Below are 24,647 nucleotides of genomic sequence, written 5' to 3'. Positions count from 1 at the left end.
CACCACAGAAGAAACTGCATAACTAATGGCTGTTATTAACATTATCCAACATTTGAAATCTAAAATGAATGTAAAAGAATTTGGCCATTATCATCATGTCCTTGAGTAGGAACTAAAAAAAAATAATAAGAATTTCTTGTCGCCAGATTTATAATGTTGAATCATTTTAGGCAGCACTTTACCTGGAATTTGAACATAAAAGTAGTTCTTGGTTATCTGAGGAACATCTTAATGCATAGAGAACTTTTTTATCACAAAATAATAACTCATCTATACCACCAAACACTTGTGAACGACTTTCCTCAATTATCTCCCCAAAATACAGAGAACATAAAGCAGTTTTATACAACATCTAACCATATCTAAAATGACTGTGGTGCGGTGGGTACGCTTGTGGTAAAAATCATCAGGTGCCTTCTAGCGAAAATACAGCACATTTAGGACCGTACGGTCTTTCGGGTGACTTACCCGGTGGCTTCTCTTCATTAATGCAACTAGCTGTGAATTACCACCGTGAAGACCAGGAGAAGGTGACCAGCAAAGTTGGGACCAAGTGATAAAAACAGTCCTCCCTCAGGGAGGGCGGGCGTCAAGGTCAGCCGTGTGCCGTTGCAGTGTTGGACTCGGACCTTCAGATGGGGGCGGAGGGTGGTCCTTGGAATCGCCTCTGCTGATACTCACCCCACGCGCGCTGATGCCGGGCTGCATCAAGGGCCAAGCACTGTGTTGAGCGCTGCTGTGGACCACAGGACTTGCCTGTGTTTTAATATCGTTTGTGTTAATTTACCGACTTTTCCTGATACGGCCTCAGATGCATGAGGACCAAATCAGTTAAAAGATGCCTTTCTTTACGGGATTCCTTTTCCTAAGTATTTCCAAAGCACTTTACCGCATGATGTCATGGATTGTAAGAGTCATTGCATTTCTCGTATTAGTCTTGTATCAGTGTCTCTTTTGTAAATATCTCTTCTTTTTTACGCTTTTCCACTGACTTCCTCAATATTTCTTCTTAAACCCTTTTAATTTTTTAAGTACTTAGGATTGTATTTGCAATGGAATTCAGTGAAAGCTGAGAAAGACTAATAATTGATCTGGTTCTGCAGTGTGGTTCGAGTAGCTCCAGACTGACCCCAGTCTAAAGGCCAGCAACAACCACAGGAAGACGTGAGCTGAGAAACACATGTGCCACATGCAGCAGGGATGTGATCCCACCTAACCCCATGCTGCTCCCCAAAGGGAGCTCCTGTGATCCCCATTCTGCCCAGAAGAAATGAAGGCTGGCAGAGTCTAGTGATTCGTTCATCCAGCTCCCGCGGCTGGTGGGTGGGGTGGACTCTGGGAGGGTGCGGGCAGCCAAAGCTCGCAGCCTTTGCCACGCTGCCTCTCAGCTTTCTTTGGGCTACCCGTTTCCCACAAATCATTGCTAATCCCCACTCCATGCCAAAGCTGAATTCGCTTAATTCACACTCACCCTGAGCAACCACTGAGGGACTGGCTTGGTGGGGTCGGGTTTTACCCAGAACCTATTTTATAGGAAACAATTTTCCAATGGACCAAAAATGCACATCAGTGTCCAAACCTCAAAGCCACTGCTATTCCCCCGCCACCTTTTTTTTTTTTTTTTGGCTCATGGAAATGTGTGAGCAAGCCCAGACTGAGCCAGTAGGAAGAAGCAGCCTGGAGCTTCCGGGGCGGGGGGGGGGGGGGGGGGGGGGGGGGTGTGATCCGGCTGTCTCTCTTCCCAGCAGGCCAAGCTCCAAACCTCGCTTCTTTCTCTAACACTAGCCTGCCCAAACTCTAAATGAGGATGCCAGTAATAGCGCCTAGCCTCATGCTGCAAAGGTGAGATGAATTAATACATTTAAGCACAGCACAGCACCTGGCAATAGGAAACACTCAACAAACATCAGCATTGTTTTTATTATTATGTCATGGCTCTCCAGGGGGAGCCCTCAACAGGGGCCCATTCACACAGGGCCATTTACAAAGGACACCGCATTACATGAAGTCAGATCTGCATGAGCTTGACTGTGAAGTCCAAGGTCAGGGTGAGGCTGGGACTTTGCTGGGTGTGGCCGCATTCCTAGGGCCTCCTCTGATCTGTCTCTTCCACACCCACCCCCTCCCTGATCTAGGATTCTGAAGGACACTGTTTCTCCTACAAATCCTAACACTGACTTCCTTTCTTGGAGGACATGACTGACCATTTCATTCAAATCCCTTATGTTCCTGCCCTCAGTTCTGGTGGCTTCGCCCTGGGTCTTGAGTCCCAGACTTCTGCCCCACCTCCAGAGGACCCCTCTGCTTGCCAGCTGTGACCCTGCCCTGTATCTGGCGTCCCAATGATCCCCAGTGATAGTGGTGCAGCGAGGAGGTGAGGGTCAGACCCCTTCCATCCTGTAACAATATTACTACTTCAAATTCATTTCTTCAATAAATGATTCCTCAACACTTACTGTATTAAGAGAGACAACATAGAGCATTCAAAGACAGTTTCCGTCTTCAAGGAGCTTAATTCTTGTTACTGAGACATTTTCACATTAGCTCTAAAATAGGTAGTTGGTGATGAGTATTGTATAAAAAGTATACGCACTTGTGTAAATGCTTAAAAAGAAAGACGTGTGTCTTCTGATTTTTTGTGATCAGGAAAGTCTTTATTGCCCAATGAACTTTACAGATTTCAGTAAGCAGCGGTGGGAAGGGAATCCAGTTGTAGGAATGGCACAAGGAGAAATGAGAAGGTGGAAAGCCCCTTGCTCCTGGCTGGGGATAACAATTGTCATTTGGGGCCCTAATGTTCTCATGGGAGAGTACTGGAAAGTGAGTGTCGGCCCCAAGCCCATTAAAAGGAGCTTAATGCCAGGCCAGGGGAGCGGAAGTGTATCCTGCAGATAATGATAAATTTCCAAAGGTTTTCACCAGTGGAGGAATGCAAGACAAAGTCTTACTTTGGTGGTGGTAAAGGATGAGTTTGAAGGAATAGGAAGGAGGCAGGGGAGAGCGGTGGAGAAGCTATTGCAGCAGTAATGCAAATTTGGGGTCAGGTCACAAGAGACTGGGTGTGGCCGTACCAGACAGGGAAGGGTAGCCAGCGTGACAACCTAGAGAATGTGGTGCATAGGACGGGCCTGAGTCACTCCTCTCTCACAGGTGGCAAGTCCAAATTCTTTTGGTGACATAATCCAATGTCTAACATTTTTCATGGAACCAAATTTCACTAAAATAAAGCATAATGTATTCAGAACGAAGGAAGAAACGTTATAGTTAACTTGTCATCCGGCCAATGTTTGTTTTTGATAGTGCAGATTCAAAGATGCCTCTATTCCTTAACCAGTTGTATTAATATTCTTCAATAATATTGAGGAATCTACACCAGATTAATTCAAAATCCTCTTTCTTCCAGTTCTCTAAAGAGATCTTTCTCCATGCCTTTTGAGTTCACTCTTAGGGATATTACCTTCTGACCAGGTCTCGCTGAAATAAGAATGCAATCTCACATCCTTGCAAGGATTTTTTTCAAAGATAGAAAGAGATACAGATTGACCCTAATGTATAAATCAAACATAGTGATCATATTTACTAAACGTCTTCCCACTGTATCAATGAATTATTCGAGTTACTAGAAAATATTTTCCATTACTGCCCTTTATTGTTGATATGAAAGGTGTAACAGCAAGTAAAGTTTCTCAAAAATCCTATGAACCATGCTGTTCTTTGGAGATTTTCATGACGCTCTGGGCCAGGAACAGAATCGTTAATGAACTACTGATTCTGGCTCTAACGATCAAATGGAAGGGCCTTGATTCCTTGTTTCTGGCATCACACGCACGTGTGTAAACACGCAGCAGGGCGAACGAGGGTGTGGGCACAAAGTTACCTCTGAGGTCCGGAAAATCCATAGGCCCAAAGCCAGCCCAGGTCTCTGTGCTGGTAACCTATCAAGCTTTGCAAAGGGCAACAAAGCACAACAATGGAATTAGGCCTTTCATTTCTGGAATGATCCAAGGCAATGGTCTGACCAAGACAATGGAGCCTTCTGCCTCATGTAGCTCTGTACTTAACAGTTGATTGTTACATCAGGAATAATGGGAGTATAATTTTTTGGAAATTTCAGTTATTACCCATATACGAGGTCCGTGAGATCAGAAAGATTTATAACGAAAATGTTTTATCCTCCATATAGAGAATTGGGAGATTAAGAAGATGATATAACAATAAGACACGATTACATAATGAAGTCCGCACGATTATTAGAGAAAGTTAGCACAAATACTCCAAGGATTACATGCACATGTATTAACGCACATTAGGTCCAGATATAGAAATAATACAGGCTTGCTGTGTTTTAAGGTTTTCAACAAAAGTTTTAATCCTTTTTGAAAATTAAATAAGGATCTAGAAAATCACATTTTTCACCGTCAATGAGGAATATAAGAGAGATAACTGAAAAGAAAATAATAGTATAAGCCACACCTGGATATAGTCTCATAGTCTAGTAATATCTTCTAGCACTTTTCTGTCTTTTAATTCCAACCTAGATTTCATTTTTGCCAAGATACCACCTAGCCTGATACCTCCAATAGCAATAACAGAGCAGACCCAATTATTTCCTTAAGAAATAAATGATTTTTTTTGGTTAGGAAACTTGGTATTTTAATGAAAATGATCTAAAACAAAAACATGCAATTGTAGTAAAATAGATGAGGAAATTGTACTTCGTTGTATTAAAATATTTTTCATAAAACATTAAAAATATATTAGTGAGAATTTAATCTCATATAAACAAGTTAATCTGCTATAATACTGTTTTATGTATGTTTATATGAAATTGCATGGGAGTAAAACAAATTATGTCATCATAATATTGTTTTGTTTCCCCTACGGAAATATTTGTATAGAACAGTTTAAAAAGCATATCGTAGGGGGAAAAAAATCTCAGACTTAGTGAGGATGGTATCGTTAAACAAGTTATTTTTCTGGAGAAGCAAGGAAAATGACTAAAAACAAAATTTACATTTCTAATTAGTCAGTAAAGTTCATTTGTCAATATTGGCCTCAGTTTTTCCTCAAATGTTAAGTGGCAGCTCAATAAAAAAGAGAACCACTGGAGAAAATTTGGAAACGAAAGAAATATTTTAAAGGGTCAGGTAGAAATTTTTTTGATTTTGCGGTAAATTTTCTGACAACCATATCTGTACTTGCATTTAATTTTTACTCATCTTGGCGACTCATAGTTTGTACATTATTAATTTCATGGAATAATTCCAAAGCACTTGTAAAGAAGTAAAAGGAATTTAGAATTTCGTGTAGATTTACTTACCATCTGTCTTTTTAGATCCATAATGTCTGGGGTCCTAGTTATGTAGTTTTTTATAGGATTAATCAATGGTTTCCTGACAGACTCACTACCAGAACGATGGCTAGAGCAGTGAGTGACGATATTCCGCCCTGCAATGTATCTCATGCATTGTATTTCACCGTAGTCTTCCAGAAAGGGCACTCATTACACTTGCCAGTAGCTTTTCAATCTGAGAAAAACAACTTTAAATGCTTCACACTGATTTCTGTAAACAGTTTGCTTTCTCTTAATTTGTAACGTTATATCTCATAACAGGCTGTAACTACATGAGAGGAGGTGGGAAAAGTCATACGTCCCGATGTGTCTATCCAAATAATTATGTTTACCTGACCTCATTGAATGGCTTGTCAGTTTTCAGTCTGGCCTCGCAATAGACCCGTGCTATTCAAAATCCTTTATAATGTTGAAATAAGAATATGTAAAGACCTTCTTTTCCCATTACTCACTAAAGAGGACGGGCAGGTTCATCATCAGACCTCAAAACAAAATGGACACAACTGTGCTTATTTATGCCTGAAAGAGATGTTAGTGCACTCACTGAAATGCATCTCCAGCCAGAGGTCAGGGTTAAGGTTATTGGCATGGTTTTCATAAGGACACTCATGTTGCACCCATCTGCACTGTCCATCGCCTGAAGATAAATAGGAGACTTCAGTTTCCAAAATAACAGTGATGTTCTGTACGGCCTCATTTGTAAATAGTCCAGTTCGGAGGTAACCTCGAAGTCTTGATTTAAGACACATTGCAAACGAGGGCCGGACCAGACAGTAACCAGACAGTTACTAACAGCCTCGTTAGTAACTGAGCATGGCCCTTCGGAGGCTGACCTAGGAAGCAAACTAATGGGTAGATGGCTGGCTCAGTGGACGGAAAATCATAAGGAAAGGTTGCAAAGAAGGCTTTTTAGAAGTCTAATCATTATAAATGTTCCTCTTTCTGGAAGTGATAATCAATTACTCTAAGTAATTTATTGATTATGCGATTTCCTCCAAAATCCACAGATTGCCTCCACAATCCCTCAGATTCTTTCAATTCCCAGGGTCCTACTGCCTAGGGGCATCTTTAGAAGTAACAGCAATTTCTTCAAGCCACCCTGCCGCCCCCTGATACAGTGCCTCTTGAGTCAGCGAAAAAGAAACCCATCCCAAAATCTTGTGCTCTGAAATCTAACTGGAGAGATCTTGCCACTTCCTAGCTTCCCAGGATGTTATGATACTTTGTTTCTCTTATAAAAACTACCCAGTAGATAAATAGGCTAAAGATAAGAACAAGTCATTCTCATAAGAAAAAAAATTAACCCCATATAGCAAAAAAAAAAAAAAGTTAACCCTTCTTAGTAATTAGGAAAATGCTAACTAAAGTAACCTTCAAGTAACATTTCACTTATCGTGAATTAGCCAACAGAATTTTAGTTATAGCACCGAATGCTACGATAAACAGGTAAACTCATATGTTGCTGGTAACATTATAAGCTGGCATGACCTTTCTGAAAACCGATGTGGTAATATACATACGTACATCTATATGTATATATAGAATATATATATACACATCTATATGTATGTATATATAGAATATATATATATACATCTATATGTATGTATAGAATATATATATACACATCTATATGTATGTATGTATAGAATATATATATACATCTATATGTATGTATAGAATATATATATACATACATCTAGATGTATGTATATATAGAATATATATTCACACCAATAGCTACAAAATGTTTGCAGTCTTTGAAGGAGTAACATCGCTTCTGAGAATTGGTTCAAGGCAATAAGGAAAATTAAAAAAAAAGACTGCGCACACAAAGACATTTATTACATTATTATCAAAATTTGTGAGGATCGGGAGGTAGACTCCATGTCCCTAACTCCCTAACTAGATTGCCTTTGTAATTTACACTCCTTCAACTCCGTGGCTGTTAGTCCCTAAAAGTTACAATTCTGTATGGCGTGTATCGATAGTGAAAAGGATGAACGTCATAACTTCGTGGGATCCTGCTCTCTGGTGACAATGTCTTCCAACCTCAAGGCCTTTCCTGCACGTGTTCTTGGGCACGCCGCGTCCCTCCCCGGCTGCTTGTTACAAACCAGCCTCTTCCCAGCATTCAGGTCTCGACCTAAGCTTAATTTTCTCCAGAAATGCTCCTGGTCCCCTGCCCAGCGTGGTCCTATCCCTCTCTGCCACATCACCCATTTTCATTCCCTGCTCCAACTCCTCACTCTCTGAAATGCCCCTTGGCCGCGTCAGTTTATCCACATACCTTGCGCCTCTTCCCCCAGAATGTGGGCTGGTGTGTTTCCCAAGCTCGCTCACTCCTCTGCACCTGCTACTATACTACACACTGGATCTTCTTGAAATCACAGAAGTTGGAAGACGTCCTCTGAGTTTATATTAGGACCCGGTTCCTGATGTCCTCTGTGGACTGACTGTCTCAGTCCTGAGGCTATCAGACCAGAAGCGGGTATGCAAACAGGGCTCTGAGCAGTGGAAACAGCGGTGAGCACCTGGCGGGCTGCGCTGGGAGGCAAGGGGCCTCCGCTCCACCTCCGACAGGCAGCCGCCCTCTCCCACCGTGGGTGCTCCAGCCGCCCCCGCAGCCTCCTCCCACAGCCCCAGTGTAGACATGCCTGCGGTAGTCACTTACCGGTCCCCCTGCAGCAGAGGCCAGCCTATGGGGAAGCAGGGCAGGCTATGGATTTGGTGTCTTCCCAGAGGCCACGAGGGTTGCCTGGCCTATGCTAGACCCCCTTGACTCTTGAAATCCCCACCACTAAAGCCACTTCTTTAAACATTTAATTTTTTGTAATGTTTATTTAGTTTTGAGAGAGAGACAGAGAACATGAGCAGGGGAGTGGCAGAGGGAGAGGGAGACACAGAATCCCAAGCAGGTTCCAGGCTCTGAACTGTCAGCACAGAGCCCGATGCGGGACTCAAACCCACAACTGTGAGATCATGACCTGAGCCCAAGTCGGACGCTTAACCGACTGAGCCACTCAGGTGCCCCTGAAGCTGCTTCTTTGAGCCAAATGTCTATATAAAAATATAAACAGCCCAGATACAAGGACTTACCATCTCATGGCTGATCTTTAAGTCTGAGAACATAGGCCTTGTCCACAGAAGCAGGTAGAGGGGCAATGTTCCTTAATAGATAGTATTTCCTGGAGACTGAAACTAAATTCATTGAGGCCTTGGATGGTGAAGGATAATACTTCCCCGGTAGGAGGACCCCGGAATAAAGGAAGTCAAGAAGTCAGTTGAACCCTTGGTCCACATCTCCTCGGTCTCCCAGAGGTCCTTCCCTGTGCAAGCCTGATGTAGCAGGAATCATCTGGAACACAGGGTACACATGTGTGCCTGTTTGCCAGGACATTTGTCCCAGTTTGCTCAGAAGCTCCTCGTCTACTTCGCAAAGGTCAGTTTTGGGAGCCTGGCCAGGGACAGGAGCCATGAGGTCCAACCACCCTCCCAAGGGACCCAGGTCATGCTCTGAAGAATCTAGAAGAGGAGAGAGGGCTTTTTAAAAAATGTTTGGTCAAAAGAGCAACCCATGCAGTGAAGGTGATAGATGGGCGGATTTTAGCTCTAATAAGAAACAGGAGAGCAAGTTTCCTAAAGCCCAAGGTCAGTGTGCTTCCTGCAGGGCTAGGACATGAGCCCAAACAATGTGTCAATTCTTCCTTCGGTTTCACAGTCTCTTCTTCAGTATAGCGTTCTCTGTGTGGCCGGTAATAGGCAAGGACACCTTCTCCATCCCCCTCTCTCCAGCTACTCGCTCGATATAAAATGGGAATGTAACACACTGTTGTTAGTATGTATTAAGCGTCCACTAATACCTCAAAACACAAACTAAGGAAATCCAAATATACATTATTATGCAAATATTAACTCCCATAGTAATGCTACATAATTATGACCTAATTGTAGCTCGAGGCACAAGTATCAGGTCTTCATTCAAAGACAAGATCTGCTTTTTCCTGTCGGTTTACTAAGATTGCATCTCACCCAGTCAGCCAGCAATCTCGGCAACAGGCTAATCACGAGCTGTGCTTCTGAAATTAGAAAACTCAGGACTTTGTTGAAGCAAAAGAGAAATGAGCAGGGCCACGAACGCTCAGAGTCAAGGCTAAGCGCCGTTTGCACTCTTTCCCCAACTCGCTCAATATGCTCCATCACATTGAACTGTGCCTGGGGGACAGCCGAGCTCTGGAAGCTGTGGAAACCGTGGAGTGTAAGCGTAAGCCATAGTTTGCTTATAAAGTACCTTGATGGAGATGCACGCAGGGTCTGGGGAACCGTCTAGACTAGAACGACAAACTACACCTGAATAAGACCCCTGCCCTCCGACCCTGGGGCTCTGCATTCATGGTGAGTCCAGGTGACAGTAACGATGTGCTCTGCGTGACTTGAAGACACAGCAACTCAGGTCTGCTCCTCTTCCGAGGTTGAAAAGTCAACCCATTTTATAAAAGATGAAAACCTAACACCGTTCTGTTCTGTGGCCTGTCCTTACCCCAGAAAAGAGTTAAATTACGGACAATCCACTGTGATCCGGGAGCAGGGAAACTGACAGCCTAGTGGCTGAAATTGAATCCTGGTTCAATAATTATTGAAATCTATCAACAGCTTGTTAAATCCATAAGACCTAACATCCGTCCTCTCATTGTATCCTTGCACGTGTCCTTACAGGGAAGTATGACACCTTGTTCCAATCAGAGACTCAGTAACAGGCTGAGAGTCCCAGGGAGCCGGGATGCAAAGTCGTTTGTGTTCAACAAACCTGTGTGCATTTCATCGTCCACTGGCCTCAACCCCTTGGGGATTTTATTGTTTTATTTCTCACTGCCTTCTTCTACTCACCTCCTCTTAAAATCCCGATTCAGAGGAAAATCAATTGTACAGACTAAACTGAAGAATCTCAAACGATAAAAATGTAACTCAGGCAAATCAGTATTTCTTTATTCAAAAATATCAAAAATTGGCATATTTCGCCTATCAGCGTTTCCAACAAGCTTTCATTTCACTTCTCATGCAAGCCTGATTTTGCTGCTATACCAGATTAAATGGCCACATTTTCATTTTTCCCCACAATTTAGATACCTTTTTTTTTTAACTGTGTGTTCAAAATTTCGATAGGACTTTAGCAAAGACTTGGACCTTTGTAAGAATTTTGTTAGGCAAGGTCTAGTATTTTCAGATTAGATTCTGCAACAACACACTTAGTGGCAAAGTGGATGTCTCTTGCCGCATTTAACTCACCAGTGTGTAGGAGCTGATAAAAGTTGATAGTCAGAGCTTTGGACAATATTGCAAGGTTATTTTAAACTGAGACAGCCGTAAAAGGCTTGAAGGTTTTAACTCTGTCACTTCTACAGCACTTAAGTCCCTCCAGCCCAGCTGATTTCTCTGATTTGTTCATTTAACATATTATCTTTACATTAATCAAGCTCATCTGATGAGAAAGGCTCCCACTCTGTAAAATTTCCAGCTAATGGCTTAGAAATCTACTTGAATTTTGCACCCAATCATTCATTTTAGAATTTTCAAAGAGTAGGTAGTTTAAGCAAGCTCAGATAAATCCCAGACGAGTGGGGAAACATCTGATCAACATGTGTTTTCATTGTAAGTACGATTAGTGAGTTTATCTACTTAATTATTTTCTGCAGTAGAAATAGTAAAAGGCCTTCTACTTTGCAGATCCATGCTCTTTATAAGGCTATTCATCTAAAACGATTTAACCAAACTTCGTTATGATGGTGATCGCCAGTGTGGACCTATGTAGGCTTGAGATGTGAGTTCATTATGTAGATGAAAGTTCTAACCAAGGTAATTTGGAAAATATAGCTCCCCATAACTTACTGCATTTACTGATAACATTTGTTAGAAATCTGAGATTTCTCTTTTCATTTTTGTGCCTCAATTACAAAAAAATAGAGCTGAAAATAGATTCTATCATTAAAGTTATCTGCTGATAGAAAACTGTAACAATAGCTGTCATTTGGGTACATTTATAAAGATTTTCAGTATCAGTCTAAAAGTAGTAGAATTATTTCCAATAGGTTTGCCCCACTCCGGAAAGCAGCAATCCCTATTTCCTTTCCAATTAAAATCATATATTTGGTCATCTCTAGAGCTGGCTGAAAATTTCCATGTGGAATTACCATGTGGAAAAAATAGTATTAAACAAAATTTAGATATTAGATGAAAACACTATAAGGACTTGGCATTCTCTTCATCGTGAAATAAACGTTGCTAATAAAGTGAATGGGGTAATCAGATTTTTTATTTTTAAAAAAGTTTTCTCAAAGTTAAGGGTGATCCAGGTAAACCCCACTTTAAATCTAGGACGACTTTGGGAACGAGATGAGGCTATCTAACTATAAAGAGCCTCCTTGCACTTAACCACATTTGATCAAGCTTGTCCAGATTCACATAAATGCTATTTCCATGGATAGGAACTTACAAGCATGTAAACAACAAATAAAGAATAGGCAGTAGGCAAATAGAACTACATTTAACATATAGTTTATTTAGAACTGAATGTGCTTATATTATATCTGGCTTCAGTAAACCCACAAAGTAGTAATTTATTCACTCATTCCTTGTACAAATGTTCAATTTGCATTTGAGGCCAATGAATGAAGTTTATACTAATGAAGTAGTATGATCCTGCCCTTCAAGAAGTGGTAAAATGTAGGAAAACTAAGTGAACGTGAATCACTTCCTAAGGATTCCAGAGCGACATGGAAATAAAGAAGGTGGATGGATAGCTGGCTATTTCCCTAGGATTTCAAAAGAGGGAAAAGATGACCCTGGAGTCAACTTCACAGAGGAAGTAAGTCCACAACTAGCCTTGAAGAAAAGTAAGGTCAGACGTACCAAGAAGAAGAGGGGAGCATCGTGCTATAGGGAGTTTCAAAGACGTGCGTGGAAACTGCACGTGCTGGGGTTAGGAAAAAATCCGGTCTGAGTGGAACAGGAAGTCTTGGTAAGAAGGAGCCAAGAATGAGATTGTGACCAGGAGAGAAATCGATTAAGAAAGTTAATCTGCAAGGTAAAGGAGGAAGAGGAGGACATGAACATGGAAAGGTGGAATAGACGACTAGCACCAACCCAGAGCATCCTGGGATATTGCAAAGACCCACCAGGCACTACACAGAGCAAACTGAATAAAGCAAAGGGAGGAATCAAAGACGATACACAACTGAGCCCAGACTCAGGGCTTGTGAGACTAATGAAGTCAGCACTCACCTCGTGGGGGTCATTTGGGGGCTTCCACACAGCATTAGACCCACCAGGGGCTATTCAAGAATCATATGAAACAGTGTCCTGAAGGAACTCTGGAAACCCTTAGCCTTCACGGAAGATGGGAACCTTGGACTTTGATCCATAACGTCCCCAACATCTGTGGCTTTGAGTTGGCCCTTTTGTTTGTAAGAATGTAGAAAGTTTTCTAGAAGACTCCTACTTTTTCCCTTCTCACCCTCTTCCTACATCCTGCGGTTTACAGGTCTTCCTAGCACCTCTGGTCTGACTAGACCAGATGTCCCTCCACAGGTAACATTGACACTCTGGATAGTGTGGCTCTCAGGCTGCTTTTCTGTCCTGTGCACATTAAAGCCTTACCATTTCCTATCTTAGTATCTTTGTTAGCTAAAAGAAATCTGACTAGGATCTTCGCTTTTATGAAAAAAGGGCAAAATCAAAAAAATAGCACTCAGCACACACCCTCAGAAGCCAGAGGGGCGCCACCAGGCTCTTTCCCCAGGAACTGCACTCAGCATCAAGCCGCCCACCAGAGCTTTGAGCTGTGTGAGCATCTGTGCCTTACCTCGATGTATTTCCAGCCTCCGTTAGCAAGATGTAGCCTAAGGTATCAGAAAAACCCAAGAGAGGTTCTTTTGGGGGTCTGGGAAGACTCAAAAATTCTCCCATATACCTTAAAGGCAAATAGTTCTTCACTTACAAAAGGTTTCTTAGAGATGCTTTACTTTCAGAGAGCGGGGGAAACCAGTAAACCATAAATGCTCCTAAAGATGGAAGTGTGGAATGTGAAATCAATCCTAGAATTTCCCCCTATTCCTCATGTATTGTGTGGCACTGAAAAAAAAAGTCCTTGAAATCAGTCATCCCTGATTTTCGTCTTTCTGCACATCTCTGTAAAGGATGTCATTATTTCAAGCACTTATGATGAAGTAAAGGTAGCATAATAGTTCATGTCATAAAAAGGAAGCTTAGATGAGCAGTTTGCTGCCCTGTGAAACACGAATTGATTGGTTGCACAAGTCAAATATCTCCCCTCACAGATACTTATTCCCTTAGACCCTCTCTCCCATGGCATTCTTCCTTTACGGGCTTGAACTTCTCCCAGTTAGAAAGGCAGAGTTTCTGCTACCTTGAATACCACCTATGTTGAGATGGGATGCTTACACCTCTCATTCTGGATCTCCCTATCATCCTTTTTGTTGCCCTTGGGCAGACACCTGCCATACTTCTCTTTTTCAGTATCACTTACCGTTTGTGCTGTTCTGTTGACTTACTTTACCTCCCTAAGCGGGGTTTGCTCCTCTTTGGAGGGGAGCCAGGAAGTAGCTAGCTCCTGGGGCCATTCATTGTTTTAAGTGACATTCTGTGAGTGTTGCTGTTGTTATTATTATTATTAGGCCACCCTGCGCTAGGCCAGTGCGGAATTGATTTCGGACAGGGCTGGACTTGGAATTCTCCTTTTTAGAAGAAGTCTGGTCATCGAATCGAGTTGGCCAACAAGAAAAAAAAAGATACACTTTCACTTCAAACACTTGAATCCAATTTAATTCAATGGCCACCGAATCTGTTGTTATAATTCTGTATAAGGATACATTGGTCAACCCTTCCATTTTTTTCAGTATGACTTCCAGGTTAAAGTAGTCATTAATCAAAGATAAACTTAACTCGCTTTTTGTACTCTTGGCCAAATCACTCTCAATCAACTATATTTAACACATCAACCCAAACATTTGATCTTTATTGTAAGAAGTCAAAGTCAATATCAACTTATTGAAATGGCAGAATGGAATAACTTTTCACAGTGTGTCAACAAGTAATTTGAGTTTTTGACAGTGTTTTCCTCCTTCATTAGAATTATGTAACCATTGCTTCTTGTAGGTTTTCTTAGAACTTGATTTGAAAGCTGAATTCAACGCTTATGAGATTTATGACTTACTTTGAAGAAAGATGCATGTGCTTTAGGACCACCTTTTCCATCGAAATACAACTCATCTCTTGAAGAACCATCATTTCCAAAAGTGTGTTCCAAAGTTATATTGTGATATTATAAAATGTAATGTTAGGAAGGTAGGAACCAGAGATCACCCAAAGTTCAATCCCTTCTTTGTACGGGGTAGGTAACTGAGATTCAGAGATATCAGAAGGCATCTAGGAAGTTATTGAAGTCGTTTAAAACTATACTGCAAGTCATTTGCCTTGACATCCAATGTTATTTTTAGTATACCAGTGCATTCTAATGTCATTTAGGGAAATAAATCTAATTTGCAGCTGGGAAATGGAAATTGTTTAGAAGTCTTCATTGTCTCTCTGAAGGAAAATTTTGAAATTTAATCGACAGTCAGGCCAAGATCCATGATATCTTCAATTTCAGGAGTGATTGGTGCCCCCCATTCAGAGGATGAAAACCCTTTCTAGAGCTTTTGAAACTGTGATGTCTCAGTAGCCTCTCGCTTTAGTCACCCAGTTCCTGTGTCAAGAAGAGAGGAAGAGAGAAAGACTTCAAGCTGGGAATTGAGGCCTTGCTTCAAAGCTTTTATCTTCAGAGGAAAGAAATCTTGTGAATTTCATTAATGTCAACAAGATCTGAGAAGATTTGAAGTATTTAAGCCCTTGGGCATCTCCAGCATGCCAAATGCTATGGTCATTATAGGTTATTGGTTGCAAAAGCATTGCAACTCCAATTCACACCTCCCATAAGTGAAGACTTTGGAAATATCCATTGTACAGTCATATTTAAGGGTATGTTGAAATCCATCACTTTCCAAGAAAACATGAAGTCAGTCAAAGAAATGGTGCTTAAGCTTGGGTGAAACATGGAAACACCCGAAATTCTGAATGGGGTGGCATATGTTATGGTCAGGAAACAAAAGATCAGTCTTCTCAAAGCACTATAGCAAAGCTGAGAAAGAAAACAAAAGAAGCATTGCTTTAGAATTCTAAAAGCAGATAACCTCACAGCATCTTCCCCAAAAGGTCCTTCTCCTAGGGTACAAAACTAAATTGATTTATAGGGTTTTCCTTCCCCCTTCACTTTATTCTTCTCCATTCCCTCAACTCCAAAAATGATCAGACTAGAATTCACAATGGTTCCCACTATACTTTTCCAAACTTTAGGGGAGAAAGCCCTTCTATTCCAAAATAGGCAACTGTTTCTATTAAGTACCTTGGGTCCAAGCTAACCTCAAATAAACATATTCCTGGCACAACAAATGTTGACAATTTAAACTGGGTCTGGAAATTAAAATCTTCTTAATAAAATAAAACATAACATATCTTTTGTTTCTCTTTTCTTTCTTCTCTTATATTAAAGAGGCAAACTCAGGAACTATACCTTCTAAACCATTTCATAAATATCATGGGATACCTTTTTAATGATAAGAGTTGTCTTTTTAATGCATCTCTTTTTGGAAACTGTTAGTTTTATTCTACTAAAGCTGACATCTGCTTAAATACCAGTAAGTGTGCCCAAGGAATTACTGTTTGGGTCATCACATTCTCGTAATTGTTAAATCCACTAAACCCAAGGGAAAAATTTGTTCAGAATCATCCAACGGAAAATCTGTGATGGTTCAGTGTTGTCAAGAGACATCTTACAATAATAATATTTGCAGTAGGTTCTACCTGTGCACACCTGTCAAGACCGGAGCCCAGACCCTGAGGGCTCACCTTCTCCATAGCCATGACGTCACTGGAACCCAGTCTGGGCAATGACCGAAGCCATCCCAGGCTACAGGTCCTGACAGGTAAGGTTCCTTACGATAGGTCTTTAGAGCTCTGGAAATACTCTAGCTCAGCATTCAAGAAGCTAATAAGTGCATTTTCTGATCCAGAAAGAAATGATTCGGTTTCTCCTTTTAGCATTTTTTTTATTTCACTTACTGTGGGCAAACGCCGTGGGACCAGAGCTCTTGCTTCACACTAAGCTCGCCAGCCATTTCACCTGGGGAGATGGTGTAACAAATGTGCTCTCTGCAAGTCGCTTTGTATCAATGGGTGCTCTCATACCGAGAACAGCTTCGGGCTGGACTTGGCCTGGATTCACGTTCAAATACCATGTCTGCAAAGTGGCCACGCTTGACAACACATGGGACCGCACACACGAATGGCCAGAGAAGGGTGTAGCCAAACCACGATGCGTCAGTAGCAATTTATTTCAAAGCCCTGCTTTTATGACTGTAATTTAGCCTTAGGTGCGCTGAGAGCATCGGTCTGCCTGGCTCACTGTCTGGTGCTGCCAACGGCTGCAGTGAATGTTGTTCCATCAAGTTAATCGTCTTTTTGTCTGAGAAATTTGCTGATTTCTACAGTTATTTAAAGTGTTCTTGGCCAACGAAGGGGCAGTGTGAACACTGTTGTTGGAGAGCATGGGGAGTTAACATCGTAAGATCAGAGTCTGGACATCACTTGAATCCCCCCTCCTCCTTTCCTGATCCACTCAGGTAGTTTTTAGCTGAGTTCCTCAAGCAAGTGCTTCCTTTCAGGGTGTCTGGGTCCCTGGCTTTGAAAAGCACCCACACGGTGGACAGTTTCAGGATGACAGGTGGATGAAGGCACTTCCGCCCATAGGGTCCCACTCTTCCCTCAGGGGGCGAGCCTGCCGTGTCAGCCAGGAGATGCCCCCAAACTCACAGAAACGTTTCTCTTCTTGAAACGGTGCCTGTTAATTTTCTTAAGTCACGACCAGAGAGCTCAGGTTGATTTTTATAAATTATGTCACCTGTTAGTATCACATAAGTACTGCTTCATGTATGTGGAATAAGCATTGTTTCATTCTTCTCATGCCTTAAATAGTGCTCTCTCTTCCAAATAACTCCTTTGCGTATTACCATTCATGTAGGAGTAGCGACACATTTAAGAGTATTTACCAAAAGAACGTCAGAGTCCGAAAACTCCAGAATTGAACTTCAGTGTGCTTGAGCCCCTCTGTGGCCGTCCCTATGTCCTTTCACCGCTCTCCGAGTGTCTGGGGCGCCTGACAGACAAGGGTTCTCTCAGGACACAGGTTCAGGTGACGACCCTCATGGTGAGGGAGACGCCTGTGGCTTGGAGGCTCCATGAGGTCAAGGAGCACGAGCCTGAACTTCCTTCCATGGTGGGTGCATGTGACCGGGGCATTGGACAAGAGGGGCATCACGTAGATGACCCCAGCTGGAGGATAAGCTCCTCCAAAGACACAAGCCCCCTTTTCTCTGTACCACGTTACCCTGTGGTGCCTATTAGAGCGCTGAGTCTACAGAGAGCATCACCCCGGGATATTGCTGGCAGGGCGGGGACCGAAGGCACGCCAGGGGGACAAAACAGCGCTGCCAGCATCAGCTCGGCACTGGCTGGGGAAGGCCCTGCTCCAGCCACCAAAAGTGTCCCTTTTTTTCCCCTGACTTTGCTTCCCTTGCCTTTTCTCCCTCCTTCTCCTGTAATAATGTCAGATAAAGGAAAAGGTTGCAGCGTCCGCATCGTTTAGAAATTACAAAGACACAAAGAGAGTATTTCATCAAAATCCCACGTGGCGTGTGTGTGCTGCCGGTCCACCTCCCCTGCAAGGCAGGTAGCTGCATCAGGCGGAGATGTGTCTCAGGTGACCTCCCTTAAAGACGGGCCTTGGTGACATTACTATTGTAATGACGGTAGTGGCTTCACAGACACGAGCTGAGCTCATCACCGGCCGTCCAGATGCAAGACGGGGATCTATACATCCCAGTTCTGACCAATGTGGAGCCCGGAGAGAGGCCCCAGAGAAGGACAGCTTAAAGAGGGTTATATAGGAAAATAAAGTATGCGTGTGATGACACACATTGCCTCTGTCATCAGCAATCTCGGCATTCAGAATGATAAATGCACTTACAATAGTCCCTAACCAGGCACAACTTTCAAGCAGTCCCTGCATGAAACCATCTCCAAGAAGAAAAACTACTCTGCTTGCATAGTATCCTTCTAGAAAAGCCGTGTGGCTTAAACCGTTGTTATAGTCCTATTTGTTTGGTTATAAATAAAACATTATCTCTTCCATCACCAGTGTATCTTTCCAGCTGCTGGACATAAAACAGATTCCGAGCTTCCTAAATGGAAATGTCATCTTCCTAATCAGAAATGACAATTGTAAATAACCATCTGTTTTGTTTGGGTTTTTTTTTTAAGTGCCTATTCTCACCAGCGCACTTTCCACCGGCATCACGTGTATTTAAAATGGCGAGCTCCAGGTCAGATTCGCAAAGAAACCAGCAGCGTGGCCGTTTTGAAATGAAGGCCGCTGCTCACCTGCTTCTCAGCGTGGTTGGCACTAACCCATGCCCGTCATCATTCCAGCACGCAGAAGTAAATTTTCTTTAGATTGACATGGTGAGAGGAGAAGAGAGACCCTGCAGTCAGGATCGCCCACGCGGGAGGACATGGTATCAATCCACTTGGAGGAACTTTCCAGGAAGGTCTTTGGGTTGAATTAAGAGAGAAGAACGAGGCTTGTGTGTGTGACTGTGTGTTGGGGGGCGGTGGAGGTCACTGATATGTGTTACAGGTTTAAAGAATAGATCTTAAGGAACAAAGTCAAAAAGAAGACAGGACCAGGGAGTCAGAAGAAGGGGCAGGAGGGGAAGGGTAGAGACAGATAACAGGTGACAAGGGAGATCAATATCAGAGAATGCGTCTTTCCCGATTCTGATTGGAATGGGGAAGAATGTGTGTGCCCCTTCCTGAGAGACCACTCCTGCTTCTGCAACAGGCAGACTCAGGGGGAAGGTGGCACAGCCCACACTTGCCCACAACAGACAAGCCCACAGCACAAACCGTGGGGGGCACAGGGCAGTTATAACTGGTGACGGGGCCGAGCAGTGACAGCCTCGGTCCAATTCCTTATGGCAAAGATACGTGAATTAATCCCGGATAAATGGTGCCTTTTGTCAGCATATTAGCCTAAAGGTCAAGAACTGAATAGATCACGGGACAGACATATTTTCCTGATGGAGGCAGAGGGGGGGCTGGAAAGTCTGCACACAATGGAAAGCTTAACGCACCCTGTTTTTCCCACTGACTTCCAGAATGCTACAGAGACAGCCGCACTTTATTTCAATAATGACCTATTCTTGCTTTTTGAAAAATATTTAACTGTAGGAGTGAGCAAAACTATGTAGCTTTTTTGTGTCTCAGCAGTGTAGAAACCCAAATGATAAAAAGAACAGAACACAATAGAAGTTGCTTATTCAGAAAGTGACTTGGAGTTGGTATCTTTGGTGCTTGCAGAATGGGTATCGCTGGGGCGGAAAAAAGCCCAAGAAGGAACCCATTCCCCTGTTCCGTGTGCTGGAATGATGACAAGGCCATGGGTTAGTGCAAACCACGCTGAGAAGCAGGTGAGCAGTGTGGCTTCCATTTCAAAACAGCCACATTGCAGGTTTCTTCGAGAATCTGACCTGGAGCTCGCCATTTTAAATACACGTGATGCCGGTGGAAAGTACGCTGGTGAGAACAGGGCACTTAAAGCAAAACAAAACAGATGGTAATTTACAATCATCCAAAAAAAAGATTTTCACCCTATTTCTTTTAAGGAAAAGATAAACTTTTTAGAAATGGGGTGAAAATCTTTTTTCAAACATCTAACCTGTTGTTTGTTCCGCAATAATGCTTTGCTATTTGGTTATTTTGGATGATCAACTACCCTGTACCTCAAACTAGCTGAGATCATGCTCACCGTGCGATCATAGAAAGGTTTCTATCATGAGCAAGAAAACCCCCCCATAATTATAATGGCTTTGTGTTGTAGGGTCATTTGTTATGAAAATTGATATACGCTAAAGCTGTGTGACGGTAATCTCTTTCTGTCTCTGAAAATTAGTACTATTTCTTCCTGTCTTCACCTCATTATGAGAAACTCATGAGGAAAACAATTCATTTTCCCTATGCTATCGAAGACAGCGGTAGTTCTCTAGAACGTTTCTGGAAAAGGCAAGCAGAAGAACTGCTTATCTCTGCTACATGGGATTGTGACTGTTAACTTTTAATACTGGCCTGAACCACAGCTCAGTCTTTTCTTAAGTGTCCAGAATAACTGGGGGGAAAGTGTGAAATACCATTTTGCCCTCGATTAGTTTCACATTCGAGCAAGACCAACATTTTGGAGCCATCCTTGAAATATGGATAGAACAAGGACTTTTATCTGGCGAAGTACATTTTCGGGTTGCAGCTACCTGGAGTGGCTGTGGCCTGAGCTCACGGCCCATTGACTGCACCCTGCTTCAGCAGAGATGCCACAGGGTGATGTCAGCAGCTCGGCAGAGGCATGGTACCACTCAGCTACCTGGGAGAACAGATGTGGTTGATGCCTTGGAAATCTGGGAGTAAAGTACGACAGGAATGCATGTCCTTATTTGGGGGCCGCCTGTGGGGGGCTCAGTTGGTTGAGCATTTGACTTGATTTTGGCTCAGGCCGTTATCTCACGGTTCGTGGGTTCAAGCCCCACATTGGGCTCTCTGCTAACAGTGCAGAGCCTGCTTGGGATTCTCTCTCCTCTTTCTCTCTGCCCCATCCCCACTTGCTCTCTCTTTCTCTCTCTCTCTCTCTAAAATAAATAAATAAACTTAAAAAAGAAAAGACACTATTGGGGAAAAACCCGTGGAATTTCTATACTCTGCCTTGAAGCAATGGGTCTCCATTTTAGTCCGACTTCTACACATCTGGGTCATTTTGCAGCCAGGCTGCATGTGATCACATACTTCTCCTCCAAATGATTTGAGACAGAGTTTGCAGATCTGGGTCCCTGAGGCTGCATAAGACCAATGCTGGCATTTCCTTCCCTTGTGGAGTCTGAGAGGTAGCTGCGGGGGTCACTTCAAGGCTTGGTGTTGGCCGGGACCTCCAGGCACTGAGTCCTCCACCTAGGCAGTGACACTCAGTCCCTGGGAAATGGTAACTAATAGCCATTGTCCAAAGGTTCAGTGGTGAGCAAGGTGAGAGCATCTAGTGCAGGAAATGCAGTTTCCTCCGAGCCCACCCACACCTGGGACAATGGCAATAATCGCAGGTAAGTGAACACATGTGGATCATTGACATTTGGAGGAGAAGGAGCAGACGGTGACAACAGCAGCGAAGACAGGGATGAGCTAAGCCTCTCCTTCCAGAGTGTATGCATTTAAGCCGCATGGGGCCAACCCCCTAACCTGACCACAGACTGCTCACTTTAGGGTTTTTTTTAAATGTTTTTCATTTTTGAGAGAGACAGAGACAGAGTGTGAACAGAGGAGGGGCAGAGAGAGGGAGACACAGAATCAGAAGCAGGCTCCAGGCCTTCTGAGCTGTCAGCACGGAGCCCAATGTGAGGCTTGAACCCATGAACTGTTAGATGATGACCTGAGCCGAGCTGAAGTCAGACTCTTAACCAACTGAGCCACCCAGGCGCCCCCTGGGTGAAATACGCCACGTTGTGGCTTTGAAGAACTCAAGGTCTGAGAGAACACTCTTTGTAAGAGTCAAATTTGAGATTTGTGACCCATCGTGTCGCGGTGATTACCCCACTTTTGTTGATTCTGTGATTTCTTTAGTTTCGATAGCTTGTCATCAGCTCCAATCCGGGACTTTGTATTTTTATAGATTTGTCTCTCACTACCCCTAAAACTCTATAAGATCACAATTTTTTGTTAAAAACAAAACAAAACAAAACAAAAATGTTAAATGCTTGCGTCTCCTAACAAGCATGCAGAGAAAATGCCTAGAGCGATGTGTAGGATTTGGGGGCGGGGGGAGCTGCAGAATAACGGGTCTCTTTGTGTGTTTGCATGAACCAGTTAACTCCGGAGACGGTATCGACTACGGCCAGCAGAAGAGGGAGAACATCGGCGACCTGATCCAGGAGACGCTGGAGGTCTTGGAGCGCCGCGGGGGAGGAGATGCCTTCATCAACATCAAGTACATGGTCCCCACCTATGAGTCGTGCTTGCTCAACTAGAGGCAGGAACAGCTGGGATGGGGGAAGGCTTCCGTTAGTGCCCAGATCATCTGTCTCTGCTGCTTTTAGCATCTCATTACTTGTGACTTCTACAGCTTTCTCTTCTACAGCTGCTAAAATAGTGGCTTATGGGCCATTGGACCGTTAGCCCTATTGAGAGCAAGGCTTTCCAATACATAAATAGTGCCTGTTTCTTAGATTACAATAGTGTACTGTGCTTATTTGTTCTAAGAGAAGAATTGCTTCTTTATACAGCTCGGACAGAAGCAAAAGTCCGAGTCAAACCTTCAGTTGTATAGACAATAAAACTATAATTTTCATGCACAATTCAGCAATAGCTGTTGTGTGTCTGCTTGCCCTGAGGGTGATGTCAGAGGTTGTAAGGGAAGGGTTGGTGCTGACTGCTTAATAGGTGTTTGTCCTGGACGAGAAACGCCCTCTCCCAGCACCTCTGCAGCAGCTGTACCCAACGATGTTCTCTGACAGTCAATAAAACCGTTGAGTCTATGTGCCGATCGCGCAAGGACAGCGTTGCGGCCCGTTGTGAACCTCAGCTACAGACGTAATTAATGCCTGGAGCCCAGGGGTCATCTGGGCTTTGCGGGGGGCCTTCCAGGGTATGTTGGGGTGTGGGTGGGGAGGGCGACGGGCAGAGGGAGGCATGAAAGGCAACATGGCAAACGTGATGAAACAATGCTCGTATGAACACTTGTCCCTCCATGGGATGAGATGCCACATCTCAGGACGTGGTCTGTCTATTGACAAAATGTCACCCAGCCCCTCGTTCAGGGCTTTGATCATTTCTGGAAGTGACTTACAAGCATCCGAATGATTCTTTGGCAATTCCCCTTCCTCCCCCTTCTCTCGCCAGGTGATGTGTTCTCGTAGCACCTCTCTGTAGCTCTGAGGGTGGCATTGTGGGGTTTCATTGAACATACCCCAGCCCCCTGCCCGCAAAAAAATGTTTTTAAAAATACAAAGACCATGTACTTTCTCACTCAACTGAGAAAGAAAAAGGTGCCCGAAGAGAAACCAAACTTAGTTATAGTGCAATCGGCCCTGACAATGGCTTTTCACACACGCATTCAGAGCTCGGGGCATTTGAAACCCAACAGAAAACTTCATAAAGACGGAGCCCTGACTTTGTGCACCTGAGCAACGCTGTAGCCGCCCAGAAATGTGTAGCCTAAAGTATCTCGTTCTGTAGCAAAGTGCGATCTCTGCACAAAACTGCAGAGCTGGAACGTGTCCCCTGAGCACCGAGCGTCGGCCCTGGGATTGTTGTCACTAATTATTCAAGACGTGAGTTTCCAAAGGCAAACACCGAATTTGGAAACTGGTTCATTATTCATCTTCCTTGATGACTGGCTCAGCATACAGAATCTAGCCTCCAAATGTCTACCACCTAGTTTCTGTGAGCATTTTTTAGGATAAACAGAGAGGCATGACTCTGTCAAGCAAGCGGGCTTTCGTGTATAATATTTTGAAAACACTTGGCCAGAAGCAGACGTCGACAAGTTAAGACAGGTCTTTCTCCAAACTGCAACGTTCAGTTGTACCCATGAGCTCTCAGTCCTGGCACCAGTGATATCTTTGAGGGGACACCAAAATCAGAGAGATGGTGGCATGTTGATGCCTTTGAAGTTTCTTACCAGAATTCCCTGCATTATATCGTTAGGAGACAGAAGCAAGGCTGGCCTCTCATAGAAACAGGCCTGGCCTCTTGGTCTAGGTCATGTTCATGGAAACTACCTGGTGTAGGGAGCAAGAAGACCCCCCCCCCCAACTGTCCTAAGAGCCCCAGCCTTGACATGGAACTACAACATCCGGATTCGTTTTCCAGGCATCACGTATTAGTTATGCAGCCTTGGGCAAGTTATTATGCCGCCTTGGGCAAGTTATTTAACCCCCCTGAGCATCAGGCTTCCTCAGCTGTAAAGTTGAGATCACTCCTACCTGGAAGAATGCTGTAGGGTCCAGAGGTGACCACTGTGAAGGGCCTCATATACTTTCTCATACCTTTGGCCTTTATTTCAAAGGGAAACATCCTATGAGTAATGACTGGTTTT

At 43.4% G+C, this 24,647-nt stretch overlaps 1 protein-coding gene across 2 annotated transcripts in view; it reads left to right on the top strand.

The window, feature by feature from the left end:
* The window catches only part of PACRG (parkin coregulated), a 489,147-nt gene extending 466,242 nt beyond the window's left edge, over positions 1-22,905 (top strand). For both annotated transcript variants that reach the window (XM_039257451.1, XM_039257450.1), the window contains one exon: positions 22,418-22,905. In XM_039257451.1, the coding sequence (XP_039113382.1) occupies positions 22,418-22,578 (161 nt within the window). In that variant the 3' untranslated portion in view covers positions 22,579-22,905. The remainder of the gene's footprint in view (positions 1-22,417) is intronic.
* Positions 22,906-24,647: the final 1,742 nt, after the last annotated feature.

The sequence above is a fragment of the Hyaena hyaena genome, unplaced genomic scaffold (assembly GCF_003009895.1).
Source record: "Hyaena hyaena isolate Hyena2069 unplaced genomic scaffold, ASM300989v1 scaffold_617, whole genome shotgun sequence".
Classification (NCBI taxonomy): domain Eukaryota; kingdom Metazoa; phylum Chordata; class Mammalia; order Carnivora; family Hyaenidae; genus Hyaena; species Hyaena hyaena.
This window is presented reverse-complemented; position numbering and strand designations above follow the sequence as displayed.